The following is a 19,917-nucleotide window of genomic DNA, read 5'->3' as shown; positions in this document are numbered from 1 at the left end:
CATATGTCCTGAAGTGAATGATTACAAATTAGTGAAATTTTGTTAATTAGCTAAATGACATCGTATTGGTCATGCAAAGTAATGTCGATCACTACCTGTCATGCTGGCGTAGTGGTTATGGCATTGTGCTACTGAGCCCGAGGCCACGGCATTGAATCCCAGCCATGCCGACTGCATTTAGATGGGGCGAAATGCAAATATACCTGTGTACTATGCATTGGGTTCATGTTAAAGAACCCCACCTGGTCAAAATTAATCCGGAGTCTTTCACTTTCGCATGCCTCATAATCAAATTGTGGTTTTTGCATGCAAAAAACCCCAAAATATTTTAAATTTATGTCCATCATGTTTAACTCTTTTTTTAATGTGCTTATCGGTAGCCCACTAACTATGGTTTCGAATGCTATTTTTGAGACCTTCCATGCCACTCATGAATGCACTGTGCCATCTGACATAGCAGGAGAATTCAACTTTCGTTACTTGTGGAGTTTGTTTTGTTCCCGCTTGGCCAAAATTTTTGAACGGGCTCCGAAGACATGTGCGCGTTTGTCGGAGTTGAAAGGGAAAATTAAAATTGCCTCCTCCAGAAGCAGCATGTGGGCTCCGAAACATTGCAGATCTTGCGATTGCACTGTGTCTGTGGCTAATCTTATCGGGGGCTCTAGCAGTAGCAACTTGGAGGATGCTGCATTTTCATCTGCAATGAAGACTGACATTGACCTGGAACTTGAGCATGCACCGCTAGTTAGCGCTCCTCCACCTACTTAAGCCATTCAGCACCAGGCAGCTGATATGGAGACATGCTGAAACTGCAAGAAATGTTATGACAGCAAAATGTAGCAGAATACACCTGTTTACTGCAATACTTGCAATGTTCTCCAATGTTTCGCATCGAGGAGCTGCTTTGCTGCAAGTCACACCCAACCTGTAGAGCTTCCAGTTAAATTTTTGTAGTGAGTACTTTTCAAAGAAATATTTCGATTCACAATAGTGGATATTAGATGGCTAAACATTTTGTTCGAGCAGAATTTGGGTTTGAGCTAATTAGGTCATAATTCAAAGAAATTCAGGGCACAAACTAGACAAGGTACCCATCCTATCATTGTGTTCTTTGTCCTCATCTAGGTTGCATCATTAATTTCTTTTAAAAGTTTGTATACTTCAAAAAAAGTTTTACAGTTTCTTTCTTTTTCAATTTGATTCTACAATCTTGTATTTGGCAGCTTATATTTTTATCACATAAAGCTCGTTAATAAAAGTTGTATGCCCATAAGGCGGTTGCGTTCTGCTTTGCATTCATGTATTACATGAAACTTTTAGTGCAATAGTTTCTCCTGAAAAAAAAAAAAAGTCTGGTGTAATTCTCAAGAAACGGTCATTTTCCCTACAGTAGGGAAAGAGTTAAATAGTCCAGCTAATGTGACAGTATTCTGCTGTTTCTTTTAAATATAAGATCACATAGTATGTTTACCAGGTATTCTGTAAAACAGTAGTAGTCATTTATGTGCATAATAGTACTCTTTGCGCACAAACCCGCCGTGGAGGCTTAGTAGCTATGGTGTTCCACTGCTAAGCACGAGGTTGCGGGATCAAATCCCGACTGCAGCGGCCACGTTTGGATAGGAGCGAAATGTGAAAACACCCATGTCCCGCGCATTGGGGGCACGATAAAGATCCCCTGCTGGTCAAAATTAGTCTGGAGTCCTCCACTACGGCGTGCCTCATAATCAAATCGTGGTTTTGGCATGTAAAAGCCCAGAATTCTTATCTTCTTTCCACACAAATGTTGCTCTTTACATACAGTTTAGATATGTAGAAAAAGCTGCACAATATATGAAAACCAGCCCACATAGCTAATTAGAAAAATGCACTAGATGTCCTTTGGTGAAGCTAACATAATGTGATTAGTTTGATTTTAAATCGCCATGGTGATGGTGGCAGAAAATGTATCACTGACTGTTTTCTGTGCAGCGAGGCCAATGAGTTGGACATCGCTGTGAACCCCCGTGTAGGCACAAAGCGCTACATGGCACCGGAGGTGCTTGATGAAACCCTTGTCCCGAATCGTTTTGATTCGTACCGCATGGCAGACATGTATTCCTTTGGCCTGGTGCTCTGGGAGATTGCTCTGCGCTGCGTCGTGGATGGTGAGTTGAACCTCGAGCTATTCCTTCCACTCATGTCAGCACAATATTAAACGGTCTGCTGACTGAACTCATTAAATTTTGTTGCCCCCTTGTTTAGATAAAGACAAATGTTTATTCCTTTCTTTTGTTAACGTTAATATCAGTGCTGCTTTGCAGCAGCAGATCTCACTGCTATAGACTTTCTCATGGGGTGATGAGGACATGCCACTCTGAACTATTTGTACATAGGTACAAAGTGCACATGGTGCTGGTATCCCCTGTGCTTTTGTGCAGGTGCTCTGCATGTTTACAACAGTTCATTCGGCATTATGGTGACACCCAGGGAGCTGTTGGAGAGGTTCATAGTACTGCGTACTTCCTTATTCAACATGTACAACTTGTGCATATGACAACTTGGGTATCTTGTGGTTTAAACATTAGTGCAACCTCTACCATAGTTCCTCAGGGGAAATTTAATTTCTTTGTTAGAAACACTATGATCCTGTTTTGTTTGGCAAATTTATGCATTTAATTCAAACAGCCTTCTTCAGCCTGTGTCTTGTTTACAGTAAGATATGAATTCAGAGAACCCCATTGATATGTTTTTCAAGTTAGAAAAAAAAAAAATCCACATTGTTACAACGGATCCATATGCAGCATACTTTCTGATATAACAGACAATTCTTATTTCGTTTGGTCTGCCTATATTATTTTTGCAACAGATTGTGCATTTAATGGACCCGGCTGTAACAGATTATTGGCTACAATGTACAAAATTTTAGGGAAATTTGTCTAGATAATGCATATACAGTGAACCTTGCTACCGCGATGTGTGCTTATAGCAGTGCAATTGATGAAACTTGTTTCGGCCACTTGTGGAAAGTGCGAAAATACACATTTTCTTAGTGGACGAACACATAAGTGCCTCACCGTCATCCACCGTGCAGTTTGGTGCAAAGCAGGTGCTAATGGTACCATTAGTCCTAACCACTTTCACTTCAAAGCCGTAGTGTAGTGCACTTGAAAAAAAAAATGCCGACGATCATAAAATGCATCGTTTTGAGAATACTTTATTTCTTATCACATTAGTATGCACGAAAAAAGAAAATAGGCTGCTATTCCTGCTGTCCAGGCTGCAAAGTGTGATGGATGCAGTGGCAGCTATACACGGGCTTCAAGTTGTACTTGCTTTTTAATGCAGCTTTCTTTTGTGTTAGAGGTTTGACAGCGATTGTCGCTTGTCACCAAAAATTATAATTAATTTTGGGAGTTTATTCTATCAACGATTGTTTTTGGTGAAAAACAAATTGTAGCCTATGTTTGTGTCATTGACGATGACAATGTGCTTGGGCCATTGCTTGGGCCATCAGTTGGCTGATAACGTGGATTCCGTAAAGGCTACTCAACAATAGACCATATTCACACTATCACTCAGGTGATAGAAAAATGTGCGGAATATAACCAACCTTTATATATAGCTTTCATTGATTACGAGAAAGCGTTCGATTCAGTCGAAACCTCAGCAGCCATGGAGGCATTGCGGAATCAGGGTGTAGATGAGCCGTATGTAAAAATTTGAAAGATATCTATAGCGGCTCCACAGCCACCGTAGTCCTCCATAAAGAAAACAACAAAATCCCAATAAAGAAAGGCGTCAGGCAGGCAGACACGATCTCTTCAATGCTATTCACATCGCGTTTACAGGAGGTATTCAGAGACCTGGATTGGGAAGAATTGGGGATAAGAGTTAATGGAGCATACCTTAGTAACTTGCGATTCGCTGATGATATTGCCTTGCTTAGTATACTACTCAGGGGACCAACTGCAATGCATGCTCACTGACCTGGAGAGGCAAAGCCGAAGGGTGGGTCTAAAAATTAATCTGCAGAAAACTAAAGTAATGTTTAACAGTCTCGGAAGAGAACAGCAGTTTACGATAGGTAGTGAGGCACTGGAAGTGGTAAGGGAATACATATACTTAGGACAGGTAGTGACTGCGGATCCGGATCATGAGACGGAAATAATCAGAAGAATAAGAATGGGCTGGGGTGCGTTTGGCAGGCATTCTCAAATCATGAACAGCAGGTTGCCACTATCCCTCAAGAGAAAAGTGTATAACAGCTGCGTCTTACCAGTACTCACGTATGGGGTAGAAACCTGGAGGCTTACGAAAAGGGTTCTGCTGAAATTGAGGACGACGCAACGAGCTTTGGAAAGAAGAATGATGGGTGTAACGTTAAGGGATAAGAAAAGAGCAGATTGGGTGAGGGAACAAACACGAGTTAATGATATCTTAGTTGAAATCAAGAAAAAGAAATGGGCATGGGCAGGACACGTAATGAGGAGGGAAGATAACCGATGGTCATTAAGAGTTACGGAATGGATTCCAAGGGAAAGGGAAGCGTTGCAGAGGGCAGCAGAAAGTTAGGTGGGCAGATGTGATTAAGAAGTTTGCAGGGACAACATGGCCACAATTAGTACATGACCGGGGTAGTTGGAGAAGTATGGGAGAGGCCTTTGCCCTGCAGTGGGCGTAACCAGGCTGATGATGATGATGATGAACATCTGGGAACTGGTGGACAGCTATGTGCCATGCTGCTAGTGCTTACTGTGTAAATCCGTTTATTTTACTTTAATATAATTGTTTTGCAATCACCTTATGCTTAATAAACCAACACTAGATAGTAGTAGTATTTTTTATTTCTTAGAAAAGTAATGCAGCGCTGCTTCTTTAGAATAGGACACAGAAAGAATGACAGGACGGACGCTACTTCAACTAGCCAAAAATGGCCAAACGATGCAAAAGTAATGCATCACCAACTAGCCCGACAGCGTGTTTTGTTAGACAGTAGTACAGTCGAACCTCGATATATCGAACAGCGCGGTGATCACAAAATAGTTCGATATAGCCAGAATTCGATATATAAAATCACGTAGAAAATGCGTCAAAAACTAGCACAAATCAATCAACGAACCAATCGTGGCGCAGTAGATACTCACATGAAGCTTCAAACAAAGTATTTATTTAGTTCGCTGAAAGTACTGAAGCAGCGTAGCCTGCTTCCTATTGGCAACCGCGTGCTTGACCACGGTGTCCTCAACATAGTCCAAACTGTCCACAAGAGACAGTCCAGTCCCTTCTATTGCACCGCAGTAGCGGCGTACCACCGCCAAAGCAGCTACAGCCTCAGTTGCAGTCGGGAGTGGGGCAACATCAGCGCTTGCTGGATCAGCCTCGGCAGCGTCTTCGTTTGGCCGCTCAGCAGTCGCTTCTGCCGCGATCTCTACGTGTGTCAACTCCGCCACTGTTCCGGTGCTGTCGTCACCGCCAACGAAGTCCTCAATGCACATGCTGTGTGGCTCAGCACCGACAAAGCACTCCAACTGGCTCCACGGCCGCCTCGATCACGCGCGCACGTGATCGAGGTGGCTTGCCCCGCCGTGCGCGCATAGGTGCGCGCGTGATCGAGGCGGCCGTGCTGGCTCCAAGCCGCCGCGTGTGTACGCCGCTACATTCGAATGGCGCCCTCGGCGCAACCGATGTGGGCAGCTGTTGTACGCAGCAGTCTGGAACGCCCATCGCGCCGCCGCTATCTTCGAGAGTGTTGCGGGAAAGCTCGCCTCCTGTCAACAGAACGCACGTGGTCTGGGGCGGCGGAGTTCGATATATCCATTTTACATCCGGCCCCATTCGAAATAAAGAATTAAAAATGCATGCGATTTTCCATGTGATATAGAAAGTGTTCGATATATGCAATAATTCGATATATCTGTGTTCAATATATTGAGGTTTGACTGTATATGTGAAGTTCCTCTATTTCACAATTTACTGCAGCCTTAACTTTAGATATAACGAATCTTTATCACTGTACTGTTACGACCCAGTGTGACCAGTCTCAACTGTTGCTGGGAGGATTTAACATTGATGAAACGTCAAGGACGTCAAAAAGAAGAAAAAAAATGGTGCGCCTACTGTTTCTGTTTTGTATGCACTAAAAGGTAAGCAGGGTAATATCATCAGCAATCTCGAAAATACAGGAAAACCAGCAGAAGAATTCTATACTGACCTGTGCAGTATCCAGAGGAGTCAGGATACCTCAATTACAAACAGTAATGAACAGGATACAGAAACTCCTCCTGTAACCAGCGATGAGGTCAGAAGGGCCCTGCATGACATGAAACGAGGAAGAGCGGCAGGAGAAGATGGAATAATAGTCGATTTAACCAAAGATGGAGGAGACATAATGCTTGGAAAACTGGCGGCTCTTTATACGAAGTGTCTATTGACTGCAAGGGTCCCAGAAAACTGGAAGAATGCAAACATACTAATCCACAAAAAGGGAGACATTAAAGAATTGAAAAATTATAGACCCATTAGCTTAATCCCAGTATTATATAAAATATTTACCAAAATAATCTCTAATAGAATAAGGGCAACACTGGACTTTAGTCAACCAAGGGAACAGGCTGGCTTCAGGAAGGGATATTCTACAATGGATCACATCCATGTCATCAATCAGGTTATCGAGAAATCCGCAGAGTACAATAAGCCTCTCTATATGGCTTTCATTGATAACGAAAAGGCATTTGATTCAGTAGAGAAACCAGCACTCATAGAGGCATTACATAATCAAGGAGTACAGAACGCTTACGTAAATACCTTGAAAAATATCTACAGAGGTTCTACAGCTACCTTAATTCTACACAAGAAAAACAGGAAGATACCTATAAAGAAAGGGTTCAGACAGGGAGACACAATCTCTCCAATGCTATTCACTGCGTGCTTACAAGAAGTATTCAAGCTATTAAACTGGGAAGGCTTAGGAGCAAAGATCGACGGCGAATATCTTGGCAACCTTCGGTTTGCTGATGACATTGTTCTATTCAGTAACAGTGCAGATAAGTTACTACAAATTATTGAAGACCTTAACAGAGAGAGTGTGTGAGTGGGGTTGAAGATTAATATGCGCAGAAGACAAAGATAATGATGAACAGCCGGGCAAAGGAAGAAGAGTTCAGGATCACCAGTCAGCCTCTGGAGTCTGTGAAGAGTTTGTTTACCTAGGTCAATTAATCACAGGGAACCCTGATCATGAGAAAAAAATTCATTGAAGAATAGAAATGGTTTGGAGTGCATACAGGTGACATTGTCAGAACCTGACTGTTAGCTTACCATTATCATTCAAAAGGAAGGTGTACAATCAGTGCATTTTACCAGTACTGACATATGGAGCAGAGACTTGGAGACTCACAAAGAAGGTTGAGAACAAGTTAAGGACCGTGCAAAGAGCGATGGAACGAAGATTGCCAGGCATAACGTTAAGAGACAGAAAGAGAGCGGTTTGGATCAGAGAGCAAACGGGTATAGACAATATCCTAATTGACATCAAGAGGAAAAAATGGAGCTGGGCAGGTCATGTAATGTGCCGGTTAGATAACCGTTGGACCATTAGCAGCATTACAGAATGGGTACCAAGAGAAAGAAAACGCAATCGAGGACGACAGAAGACTAGGTGAAGCGATAAAATTAGGAAATTTGCGAGCGCTAGTTGTTATCGGTTGGTGCAAGACGGGTAATTGGAGATCGCAGGGAGAGACCTTCGTGCTGCAGTGGACATAAAACAGGATGATGATGATGATGACTGTTTCTTTTGGTAGTCTGTCAGCTCATTGCCTCCAAGATTAGGCACCACTTGATCTCTGAGGCCATGGTCAGCTCCACATTTATCTTAAACACTTAAAGGGACTCTACCGGCAAATATGATGTCAAAGTGAACTGTTAAAAGACCATTCCAGAAACCTCACAGTGAATGTTTTGTGCGAACGAAATGGTTAGTTTAAAGGGACTGACAACCGATGTTTAATGGCCCAGTTTTTTTATGGTGCAACGAAACGCTCATCCACGGTACTGTTTATACCTTCACTGGTTACTTTCCAAAGTACGTAGAAATTTTGTAAGCAGAATTTTTCAATCTGAGCAATCTCTAAAAAATTATATGATAGCAGATGCAAGCAACACTGAGATGTAAGGGTAACGCCTATAGCCCACCACGCAAATTGAGAAAGCAGAACGGTGGGTGGCTTTTGCAGGCTTGAGTGAAGCTTTTAGGTCTATTCGATTCAGCCAAGTTTCTCTGCATGCTCTGCACCTACTCACTGTGTGCTGCACCTAGGCCTTCGATTCCCTAAGGTGCAGCGGTGCACCCTGCACCCCCATGCACGATTGAAATGGGTGCAAGGCAAGGTGCCACCGCGGTGCAGTGAACCCTTGAACCTTGCAGCGAGTGGGTGCAGCCCAGCACACCATAACGGGCACCACCTGCACCTTTTCGTCTGTGGTGCCGTGCACTTTTTCTAAATCGAACAAACCTTTTGTTAACCATCCACGTTTTGATTTTTCAGCCAGTTCGAAAATAAAATGCTACAGTGCAGCCCGCTTGTAACGATACCACATATAATGATACAGTTGAACGTCGCAATAATGAAATCGGCGGGGAACACAAAAAATTAGCTTTCACAAGAGTTTTGTTGTTGCGAAAAGAGACAGCACAGATAGGTAATGTATAGCAGAACAAAACTTTACTGCCAAAATTCCGTTAAGGCTCAACCAGACGTACGCGTTCCAATCCTTTGTAGGTTTTTTTGTCTTTTTTATTTTTTACTTTGCACTGGACGGAGTTTTTTGAGGAGCAGTGGGAGTATAAAAAGTGGTGTCGCGTCAGTGTGTAAAGATTTTTATATGTAAAGGTTATTGGCCAAACTTCAAAATATACACACTAGACTGCGTCAAATTTAACGAAACGAGTCAATGAAAGCACATAAACCATGCCATACATAAACATTTGAGAAACGCCCAATGCAGAACTTTGAAAGACTTCCATTGTACTTGCGACACACACATCAAGAAGCAACGCTGCCGGCATATATAGCCATAATACTGTGTGCCTCGAAACTGCCTAGCGAGCAGTTGTGCTGTTTTCAAAATTACAACTCACATGCTCGCTCATATGAGATCTGTCTCTCTGAAATTAACAGACCTTAATCAGCACAAACCTGTTAATTTCGAATAATGAGAAAACAAAGTTGATGGCATAATTTTTCAAAATTAACATGCCATTCTGGGAGTACTAAAGCAGCTTCGCACACTGCTGGCGTTCATGGCCAAAAATTAGTGCATTAGTTACATAAGCAAGAAAAATTTAAGTTTGTGTGCTTCATGGCAAAATTCGCTTTGTGTGGACCCGCAGCAGCCCATGCAACAGTGAAAAGTGCGTAGTCATACATTTGTTTTACCGCGCTTCTTGCTCAGCATTCAGGCAACATCTCTCGGTTGTGAAACAGAGCTACATCGCTGATCTGTCGAACGAATCCTCACACTCAGAGCTAGCAGCTATAGTAATAAATCAGTGTCTGGGATAGAGCATACCGTTCATGCAATATTGGAAGCAACAACGTGATCAAAACATAACTGCGCAATAACAATTAGATTCGCATCGCTCAGTAAGAAGCTTTATTTACAGTATGTACCGTAAAAACCTGTGTATAATGCGAGATTTTTTTCCTGTTATTAGCGTCCCAAATTTTCGCCTCGTACTACTCATGGATCCGAAAGAAATTTCAGTCAGAAATTTGGGCTAGAAGTTTTGGTTTTGTTATTACTGCGTGGCTATGGATTGACATCGTTATTGCTGCGTGGCTACGCCTTGGCTTCCTTATCGCTGTGTAGCTACAGCTTGGTTTCGTTATTGCTGTGTAGCTGCAGCATCGTTTCATTATTGTTGATGCACACCTTGGCAGCACACATGCAAACCACGCTTCGTGAAGTGCATTTTTTTTATTCCACATGCAAGGACCAAGAAGTCTGGACCACGAAAACAGTACTCGGCTGCTTTCAAAAGAACGGTTAATTTAGCCGCACAGGACATCGGCAAAAGTGCGGCTGGGAGGCAGTTTGGCGTCAATGAGGGAAGCATTCACGGATAGCGTCGACAGAAGGAAGCCCTTTTCGCGTGCAGCAAAATGCGAAGAAGCTTTCGCGGCCCGAAGAGTGGGACATTCCCGGAAATCGAACTCACCCTGACAGAGTTCGTACACCAACAACGAGCCGTGCATCTAGCTGTGAATGTGGAGCTTATGCAGGCAAAAAGCTAAGGAGCTTGCAAGAGAAAAAGGGCTACCGAGCTCCACCTTCAAAGCGAGCAAGCACTGGATTTTCCTTACGCCGCTGAACTTCCATTTCACAAAAGCTGCCTGAATCGTTCGAAGAGCTGCTTGTGGCTTTCCAGCGCCACATTATTTCGCTGCGCAAGTCCAAGAAGCAGCTAGGGCAAATCCGCAATGCTGACCAAACGCCGGTTTATCTGGACATGCGTTGCCCCTCACCGTGCACGAAAAAGGTTCAACAAGTTAATGTCCGGTCTACAGGCAACGAGAAAACGCCAGTTACCATCATGTTGTCATACACGGCAGATGGACGCAAGCTCCTGCTCTATGTAGTCTTCAAGCGCAAGACAGTGCCGAAAGGTGCCAAGAAATGTGGTCGTGAGATGCCAAGAGAAAGGCTGGATGAACGAAAATCTTGTGCTCGACTGTATTTACCGCTGTTGGAATGCATTTTTACTGGCAATGACAGAGTATTACAAGTAGATTTGGTACCCTCTGGTTAAAACGTTAACCTCGTAGCACGTTTGAGATTTTTTTTTACAGGCATACACTATTGTATTTATTCAGAAAACAATGAAAATTTGTCGCTACTTTTTCATGCGATGTTGCGCCCATGTATATAATTCCACAGCAAGACACAACAGTGCGACTGGGTCCGTCTGTCACGTTACTGCAATTTGAATAGTGCATGGATGTGGCACAATGAGCTTTGCGGACACCAAAACAGATGCAGCACTGCACGATACCGAAACCATCAAAACATGAGAGTGCGGGGAGCACGAGGTCGAGTGAAAAATAAGCCTTTTGACAATCTGCAATGTGGTTGTTAAGTTGTAACGTCAATGAGTCCTTTTTTCTATGAATGAACTGGACAAGTAGCAGCCGCATTGCTGTCCCTGAAGTCGAGGTTTTGACGGAAGCCCGTCTGGTCGGGAGGCATCATGAAGAAGGGTAAAAAAGAAGGACACCGACCACTGAATGAATACAAGAAAAGACGTTTCGGCTCCCCTGACGGGAGCCTTGTTCACAATGGAATCAAGGGCGTGCGATACAATGTTTATATGGTTTTAAAATATGTTGTAAGCAGCGCGTGTAGATGGGGGGGAGGGTTCCGTCATTCCGGTTGAGGGTGTTATCTGTCATTTGGATTAGGAGAGATTCCAAGTGGTGTCTTGACGTCAAATTTCTTTCTTTTTCTAATATCTTCGCGTTATCCCAATCAATCCTGTGGTCCAAGTCATCTGCATGCTCTGCCAAGGCGTTTGAGGCGACTTTTTTCTTTTTTACATCGTTGATATGCTGCTTCAACCGCTGTTCGAAATTTCCTGTCTCGCCGATATATACGCAGTCGCAGTCTTCACATGGAATCCCGTAGACGATGCCAGGAAACTTAGTCTTTGGAAGCTTGTCTTTCACGTTTACCAGCCGGTGGCGCAATTTTTGGGACGGTACGTGAGCTACCTGGACGTCATAGCCGCGTAGAACGCGGGCTAAGCCCTCGCTCACACCGGGCACATACGGTATGGGGGCGCGTTTTCTTGGGAGCACACAGTCAGGCCTTGGGGGCTGAGACAGATGGCGTTCCACCGAGTTCACAAACGACTTCGGGTAGCCACATGCCGAGAGATTACGGTGGACCTCTTGTAGGTCGGCAGCACGGCTTTGTGGCGTTGTGCAGATACGCTTGGTTCTGCCGACAAGAGAGGCTACTACCGATCTCTTCTGGTTTATCGGGTGCACTGAATTAAAATGCAGATACCTGCCTGTGTGTGTGCTCTTTCTGTACACGGTGAATGCCAGACTGCGCCTGTCACGCTTTACGAGGACGTCCAGAAAAGGAAGCTCGCCATCTTTTTCTTCCTCGACTGTGAATTGTAAGGACGCTTCAATACTGTTCAAATGTGACAAAAATGAAGGAATTTGTTCTCGCTGAATTATGCAGAACACATCGTCTACGTAACGTAGGAAGACGTTTACCAGCCGGCGGCGAGTTGCGCCACCAGCTAATAAACGTGAAAGACAAGCTTCCAAAGACTAAGTTTCCTGGCATCGTCTACGGGATTCCATGTGAAGACTGCGACTGCGTATATATCGGCGAGACAGGAAATTTCGAACAGCGGTTGAAGCAGCATATCAACGATGTAAAAAAGAAAAAAGTCGCCTCAAACGCCTTGGCAGAGCATGCAGATGACTTGGACCACAGGATTGATTGGGGTAACGCGAAGATATTAGAAAAAGAAAGAAATTTGACGTCAAGACACCACTTGGAATCTCTCCTAATCCAAATGACAGATAACACCCTCAACCGGAATGACGGAACCCTCCCCCCCCATCTACACGCGCTGCTTGCAACATATTTTAAAACCATATAAACATTGTATCGCACGCCCTTGATTTCATTGTGAACAAGGCTCCCGTCAGGGGAGCCGAAACGTCTTTTCTTGTATTCATTCAGTGGTCGGTGTCCTTCTTTTTTACCCTTCTTCATCGCTGTCCCTGTTGCACTGAGGGGCGACATGCCTTTGCAGATTATCTAACACCACAACCCTGCTTTGCTTTTCTGGAGAGTGTGGCATTGCTTCGATCCTGGCTCCTAATGAAACAGTGCTGTAGTGTTTGAAAGGGGGTAGTCCCTGTGCCTTTGCAATAAGTACTTTCCTCCGCATTGGCCGGCTGTAACATACAGACCATGTTGAGTTTTTCTTACGTAGATAACACTTTTTGCTCTCCATCCCATCTATGAAAGCACTGTGGTGCTCTAAGAAAGCATTCTACAAAAGAAGTGACTGGAAATGCGATTGCCACAGTCATACAGAGACTCAATTATTGGGATCGAGGATCACATACGTTTGGCGTAACCAGCGTGATCAAAATGATGCTACCTTGCCACGGGCGGCTTGCTGCCAGCAAATTTGTACAGTAAGACAGCACATTTGTACAGTACATTCCATATTTTCTCTGCACCCCTGAATTTACATGAGTGCCTCATTTAAATTGAAAGCAAAATGAGAAATGACAGAATGGCAGAGATGACAGATGGCAGAATCACAGAGTCAATGCGGTTTCAGTTTGAGTCTGCAGTATTAGATTCGTCGGACAATCCTACCGCTGTCAAGCAGATGTAGGACTCGTCGGACTACCTCGCCGCTGCCACCATTTGAAGGAGTCGAAGGTCGTAGATGAGGAACTCGGTTAACAGGATTTATTTACAGGATTTGACATTTTAAGACAAGATACATTGGCAGTCTAGCGCGACTCCCATATGGAGCCCGCAAGATTAACATTCAGCAAACAGCATTCGAGCACACAGCTCATTACTACATTTTTAGCATAACAACGAGCACACAGCTCCCTACGACGAGCACGACACGAGCACGACACGAGCACGACACGAGCACGCTCTAGCAGCCGGCAAACGCTGCTTATAAGCCTCTGCTTGACGTCATAGTTCGACGTCATCGCTCGGCGTGGGCGGAGTGCGAGTGGTCGGAAACGTTCGTCCATTCATTGTAAACTTGCTGCGGCCCCGCAGTACAGCCCCCTCACACAAAGGCACACACGTTCGAGCCTACACACACAAAGGCTAACACGTTCGAGGGCCCCGTGGACGGAAATGTTCGTGTTGCACACACACACAGCTCTCAGTGCTGCACAGCTCTCAGTGCCGCACAGCTCTCGGTGTTGACGTCAGAGGGCTTCGTGGAACTCTTGGTACAGCATAGCCCGCGGTGTCGTCGACCGAGGGCCTCGTAGAACTGTGCGCCGTCCCGGGTGGCGCGGCGGCGCACCACATTCCAGAGCTGACCGCGCGCCACGTGGCCGCCGCTCATCCGTAGTTCTCAGAAGGCGCCTCGTCCGGGGGGCTTGGAACACGCGCAGCGCGCTGAAAGCTGGCACGTTGCTACCCTGTACGGCCATTCCTAACAGCAGAGACAGCTGCCTTGGGGAAAATGTGGTGTTGTCTAGGTACGAGATGCAACTGAACGATAAAGCTGTTCAACAAAGTGGCATCCGCATGTTTCCCAGCAACATTTGGTATATGTTTTCAGATGATGTCTATGTATGTTTGCACAAGCTCACGCACTCTTGGACTTTTTTGGTCCATGTTTTCTAAAGGGTGTACTCATGTTTCCTGTGCGTATTTAGGTGCTGTGGAGGAATACTGCATTCCCTACCATGATGTGGTCCCCTCAGACCCAAGCTTTGAGGACATGCGTAAAGTGGTGTGTGTGGACAATGCAAGACCACAGATACCCAAGCGCTGGAGCACAGGTGGTTCGGTGAGTTCTTCTTTCACATTTTCTGAAGGGCATACAAGTTCCTCGTATTTTAGGACCCTGTAAAATACCTTGTTTATGATGGATAGAAAGCAGCCTCTTCGTGTGTACAATAAAACTTCGTTAATTTGGAAAATCAGATAATTCGGACTTGTCCTATTGTCCCTGCAGGTGTATGCATTATTTAATGCAATGAAACTCTCGTTAATTCGGATATATTTGGCCACACATCGGTTAATTCTGACAACTTGGAACTTGGTGAGCGCGGCACGCCGCAAATGTGCGACGCAAAAGAGCAGAAACTGTGTTCACCGAAACGAAGCGGTGGAGTTTGCATCACCATAGTCATCAGTGTAAATCCTACACCACAATGCTTTGTGCCTTTTTGTGCCTTTGAAGCCTTTATCCTTGTGTTTACCGCCGCACGTAGCACCGCGTTGGCATGTGCCTTCATGACTGCTTAGTCGCAAACCACAACTGCGTCAATAGCGGCCGTAGTTTCGTCTGCAGTCTTCGCAGCAAACAGTAGTTTCGTTTTGACTCGGTGCATGCGTTGGCTGCATGCCTTCAGAACGGCAAGGTCGCTGTCCATGACCGTGTCGACAGCGGCCACAGTCTCGTCTGCAGCAGTTGTGGCAGACATTAGTTTCATTTTGACTCGGGCCAAAGCTGGCGAGGTTGAAGAGCACACCTGTGTGCAGTAGTGAAAAGCATCTCAGTGAAGACGAATGCCGCGGCTGCACTGTGAAGGAAGTTGCAAGGCCTTTGCAGCTGCGAGCGCTAATCAGTCACAAGATGACGAGAACTGCAGCTTCCGCCATGCTTTTGTGCAAAATAGAAACAGGATTTGCTGATTCATTCAGTAAAGAAAAGCGTGTTGACATAGTAAGCATTTCTTTATTGTTTTTTTGATACCCTCGGTAATTCGACATTCGGTTAATTCTGACATTTTTTTTTTTCGGTCCCGCAAAATTTTAATTAACGAGTTTTTACTGTATTTTAGGTAGTATTTACTGTGGTGGTTTTTTTTTAAGTGGTGGTGCACATAAATGGACGCAAATTTGTAGTTGCTGATTAGCTCATACTTTCATTGCGTGCATAGTTTGTCATATGCCACCAGGTACTATACACTAATGAGGTACCACTGTGTCCAAGTCCCACCTCCCCCCTCTCCCTCAAAGACTGTTGGTTACATCAAACCACCCCTTTCATAGTTTGAACTAGAGCTCTTCATACTGTAACCATTAAAAAAAGACACTCTGCTGTAAAATGGTGATATTGAGTTGTCATAGGCTACAATTTGACGCAAAACATACCCATTATACATTTATATATTGTTCACATATTATTACTTTGTTTATTTGTACAGTTAAACCCGCATACATTGTATCTGAATGTTGAATGCATGCCTTATTTACTTGTGTAAGGCTTGCACCCCCACTTCGGAGTATGAAAATTAAAAAAAAAAAAGTTTTACTAAGCATCACACGCACAACCGCGCGCGTGGCCTACGAGATCACAGCAGCGTGCCGATGCGATCCAGAAGGCCATGCCTGTGTGCTGGTTAATGTCCGCAAGGCACTACTATATGGCACTAGTTACGTTCCTGCAAACGATGGCATTGTCATCGTCCCCATATCTTGCCGAATCACAATCAAGCCACGGCATAGGGCGTAGAGGCTTTCTTTGGCATCGACACAGAGCGCTTATGTGCGTCAACAGTATCAGCTGTGCTGAGGCACATTGTTCAGCACCTTTAGCTGCGTTGTTCATTCTGGTTCTTAAGGGGGGACATAGTGTATAGAGCTATCAAGTTATTTTTGGACGAAATTTAATTAGAAGACATAGTCTTATCCAGCTTCTTGAGCTGATTACAAAAATGGGATTATTTTTTTGATAGAATAAATAATTATTGACATAATTAAAAGTCCTTTACTATTGTTTGTGGAGACAATGGGTAAAAACATATTGGGCGGAAAGCAATAATTTGCATCAGTGGACTGCAGAATGTCTAAGGTGTGAAGTGCTGCAAGCACTTTTCAAATCCAACAACAGTTGGCAATTTAGCAGCTCACTAAAGTTCAGTGTTTATAGTATGGCTACTAGGGAACAAAAACAAAAGGAATTCGAAAATTCGAAGAAGAAAAAAAAAAGGAATCTGCTTGCAGCACTTCAACCATCATGCATTTAGCTTCATGTAAAAAAAAAAATTACAGCTATAGCTGACCTAGATTTGAGATATTGTTGCCATAAACAAGGAAGCTGAGCGAAAAATTAGTTTTGAGGAAATTGAGAAAAAAAACAGAGAACTCGATTTATTCAGGAATATAATGAAGCGTGTAATACATGCCACCAGTTGTAACAGGTTAGCATGCCCCTGACACATGCCCCAGTATGTACGCCGCAGTGTGAAATGTTTATTATCGAAAAAATTTAAATAAATGCGTGTCGTTTGCCGATTACCGGTACTCTGCATTTCGCACGCAGCAGAGACTTGATGAGGAATGGGTTGCGTGTTGGTCGACGTGGCATCACTGCAGATTGCACACGAGATGACTATCTACATGGCGAGACTGCAGTCATGTTCACCTTTACCCACTGCCGCACCGCAACTTGCGTTTTACACGAGACAGCAGAGCATTTATGAAGTGTGGCTTAGCACAACGAATCGCGCCTGCATCGCATCCGAGCCAGCCGCAGTGACAGCGTGAGCGAGCAAATCCGATTTTTGCTTGGTAGCGGTGTTGAAGCAAAGTGTTGGAGTTTTTCTTGAGCTGCCTTCGCCTTCTCCAAATTGTAAGGCTGCAGTAGTTGTGCTGTAATGCCGCACGAACGGCGTCCGCTTCCAATACCGCATTCATCTGCCAAGCAGGGTGTCTACTAATTGGGAAAACCAGGAATTCTCAAGGATTTTGAACAGTCTGGAAATACTCAGGGAAAACTCTGGGAATTTGTGCTTCTATCAGGGAAAATGAGCAGTAATTTTGTTGAAAGGGAACGAGAGTCACGGTAATGCTGGCCCGAGTAACAGAGAGGAATCGTGAAAAATCCTTTTTGATGCCGTGTCATCCGCAGGAAGAGTTGTCAAGTGTGCAGTCAACGACCGACTTTCCGGACGCCCGACAATTCAGACAGCTTCGCAGCGCCACCACGTACCCCTTAGAGTTAGTGTACAAGAACGTCTGAAATTTCGGACACAAGAACCCTTTGCCGTATGAGTTTCCGGACTTTTTGCCATGACGGCAGGTTCGAAACGGCATTAATCAAAGCCATCACCGCCACCGCCATTTTGTCACCGCCTTGCCGCCTCGAACCGGCGCTCTCGACGAGACGCTCATTTGAGGGATCGCTAGCCGTTTGTGCGCAGGCGCAAGTAAGAGCGGGCACGAGAGAGAAAATTTGCGGGCTTTTGCTCCTTGAATATATGACTTGGACACTGGCTGCTGGCGTGGTAAAATAGGTGAAGCAGCGGGCACTGACGCCCGATTTGCCGACCGCTGTGTCGGACAGACTGTCTCGCGCCTTATGGCGATGTACCTGTAAATAACAGCACAGATGTTTCTGTGCGAGCAGTAGCGACCGTAGTAGAGCCCGGGCCATATATATTGAAAATCTAGAAGGCCTTAGCCTTAGCAACCGCGGTTGAGCGCAGGTGGCTGAAAGGCCACCGGTGATGATGACTGACTCAGCACCAACATCGCATGCGAGAGAAAGTCTGTCCAACGTACCTTCAGAGGCGAATTTCTGGCTGGTGTTGTAGAAGTTGCGGGGCACGGTAGTGCTGAACTTAGCGTCACAAGTTGGCGGTTCGACGTAATTATATTTATTCAATCGTGTTTTTTACTAATTGTAACAATGTGTCATTATTTCGCATTATTGGTGGCGCCTCCAGGACACCAAAGCTAGAACTGGGACTGGTCCGTGGGTTGGGGCTCGCTGATGCCTGCACGTGCCAGGGGTGTATAAGATCGGCTGTCCGTGACAGCGGACAGCCAATTATTTATGCGAACACCCCCTGGCACACTTCCGCCTCCGCAGCCCCAACCCACGGGCCGTCCTGCTTCCAACTTTGATCTCCCCGCTACCCCTTGAGTGCCCTGGAGATCCTGCGCCGCCTGCTTTATTATAACCTCAGGTGTTCTTTTGAGGCCTCCGTTTGCCGGTTACATGTGCCCTCTTGGAGCAGTGCTTGTGAAAAATCCGATCTATCGTTGTGACGAAAAAGGCCCCTTCAGACTCAGTGATCATGAAATGGGGCGTCCATGCCCACTGCCTCACCATGGGGGCAGCCAGTGGCGGAGCGTAAACAAACTCGACCGCACTGTCTAGGGGACAAACTCATACAACACGCACTAAGAAACCTCCTCCGTAGTGCCTAGGCATAGACATATATTCAGGGAGCAAAATCCCCCAGATTTTCCCTCTCGTGCCCGCTCTTACTCGTGCCTGTGCGCAAATGGCTGGCGATCCTTCAAATGCAAGTCTCGTCACACTGTGTGCTTTAGGTGCGGTAAAAGTGTGCGAGGGTGAGACAAGAAAGATGGTGGCTTCACGAGTGACGCCTTCATGTGCGAGCAAAGGGAAAGCTTGAGGTAACACGATGAAGCGTGCGCACGGTCGTGGAGTGGGGGGTAAGTTGGTGCGCGTCTTGATTTGTGGCGCGTGGCTCAATTTGTGGCAGTGCGTGGCTGTAAGCGCGGCTCAGTGCATATGCATCCGCACACCCATTTTTACAGGTAATCTGCCGCGTGTGCAAAGAGTGAGCGTGCCGAGACAGCGTGGCACCATGTAAGCTGTCCTCCCGCACGTTTAGTATTCGAGGTTGCGTAAGCTCGAGTTTCGGTGACCCGTTGGAGCGAGAAGCAGGCGAAGCATTCACTCCCCATTGCCTGCACATTTCCTGAAAGCATCGTCCCAGTACGGGCAACACTATCAGCCACGGGGACGGAGTGCACGCGAAAGTGTAGCTGGCTTCGCTTAATTCGTACCACCAAGAAGATATCATCAGAGTACGTGGCATGAAACCGTATCATTCGTAGCCGACTCCCAAGTTTATCAAAATGAATTGTTTTCTCATTGAAATTTGCTTTCTTCCATTGCCCGATAATTTGGAAAATTCTGTGGCACCTTTCCGTGTAAAAAAAAAAATTGATCGGTGACTGTACTTACTAGCATAAAAGGTAAAATTTCAATACAACAAAATTTCGATATAACGAAGCAAATTTCCGATTTTACCGACTTCGTTATATCAAGGCTTAACCCTTGGAGGGTCAATAGAGAGTTTTAGAATAGAGGCCTTAAACCTATTGGGGCCCCAAAGAAATAGCGTCGAAGCCACTGCGCATGCGCGA

At 45.2% G+C, this 19,917-nt stretch overlaps 1 protein-coding gene across 1 annotated transcript in view; it reads left to right on the top strand.

The window, feature by feature from the left end:
• Nucleotides 1–19,917, top strand: part of tkv (serine/threonine receptor kinase thickveins) — a 64,474-nt gene that overhangs the window by 36,962 nt on the left and 7,595 nt on the right. Inside the window, exons 9-10 of the mRNA XM_070540722.1 lie at nucleotides 1,972–2,147; nucleotides 14,436–14,569. Of these exons, the coding sequence (XP_070396823.1) occupies nucleotides 1,972–2,147; nucleotides 14,436–14,569 (310 nt within the window). The remainder of the gene's footprint in view (nucleotides 1–1,971; nucleotides 2,148–14,435; nucleotides 14,570–19,917) is intronic.

This window comes from Dermacentor albipictus, chromosome 1 (genome assembly GCF_038994185.2).
Source record: "Dermacentor albipictus isolate Rhodes 1998 colony chromosome 1, USDA_Dalb.pri_finalv2, whole genome shotgun sequence".
In the NCBI taxonomy this organism is placed as follows: Eukaryota; Metazoa; Arthropoda; class Arachnida; order Ixodida; family Ixodidae; genus Dermacentor; species Dermacentor albipictus.
Note: the sequence above shows the minus strand (reverse complement) of the source record. Positions and strands in the feature narration are given on the sequence as shown.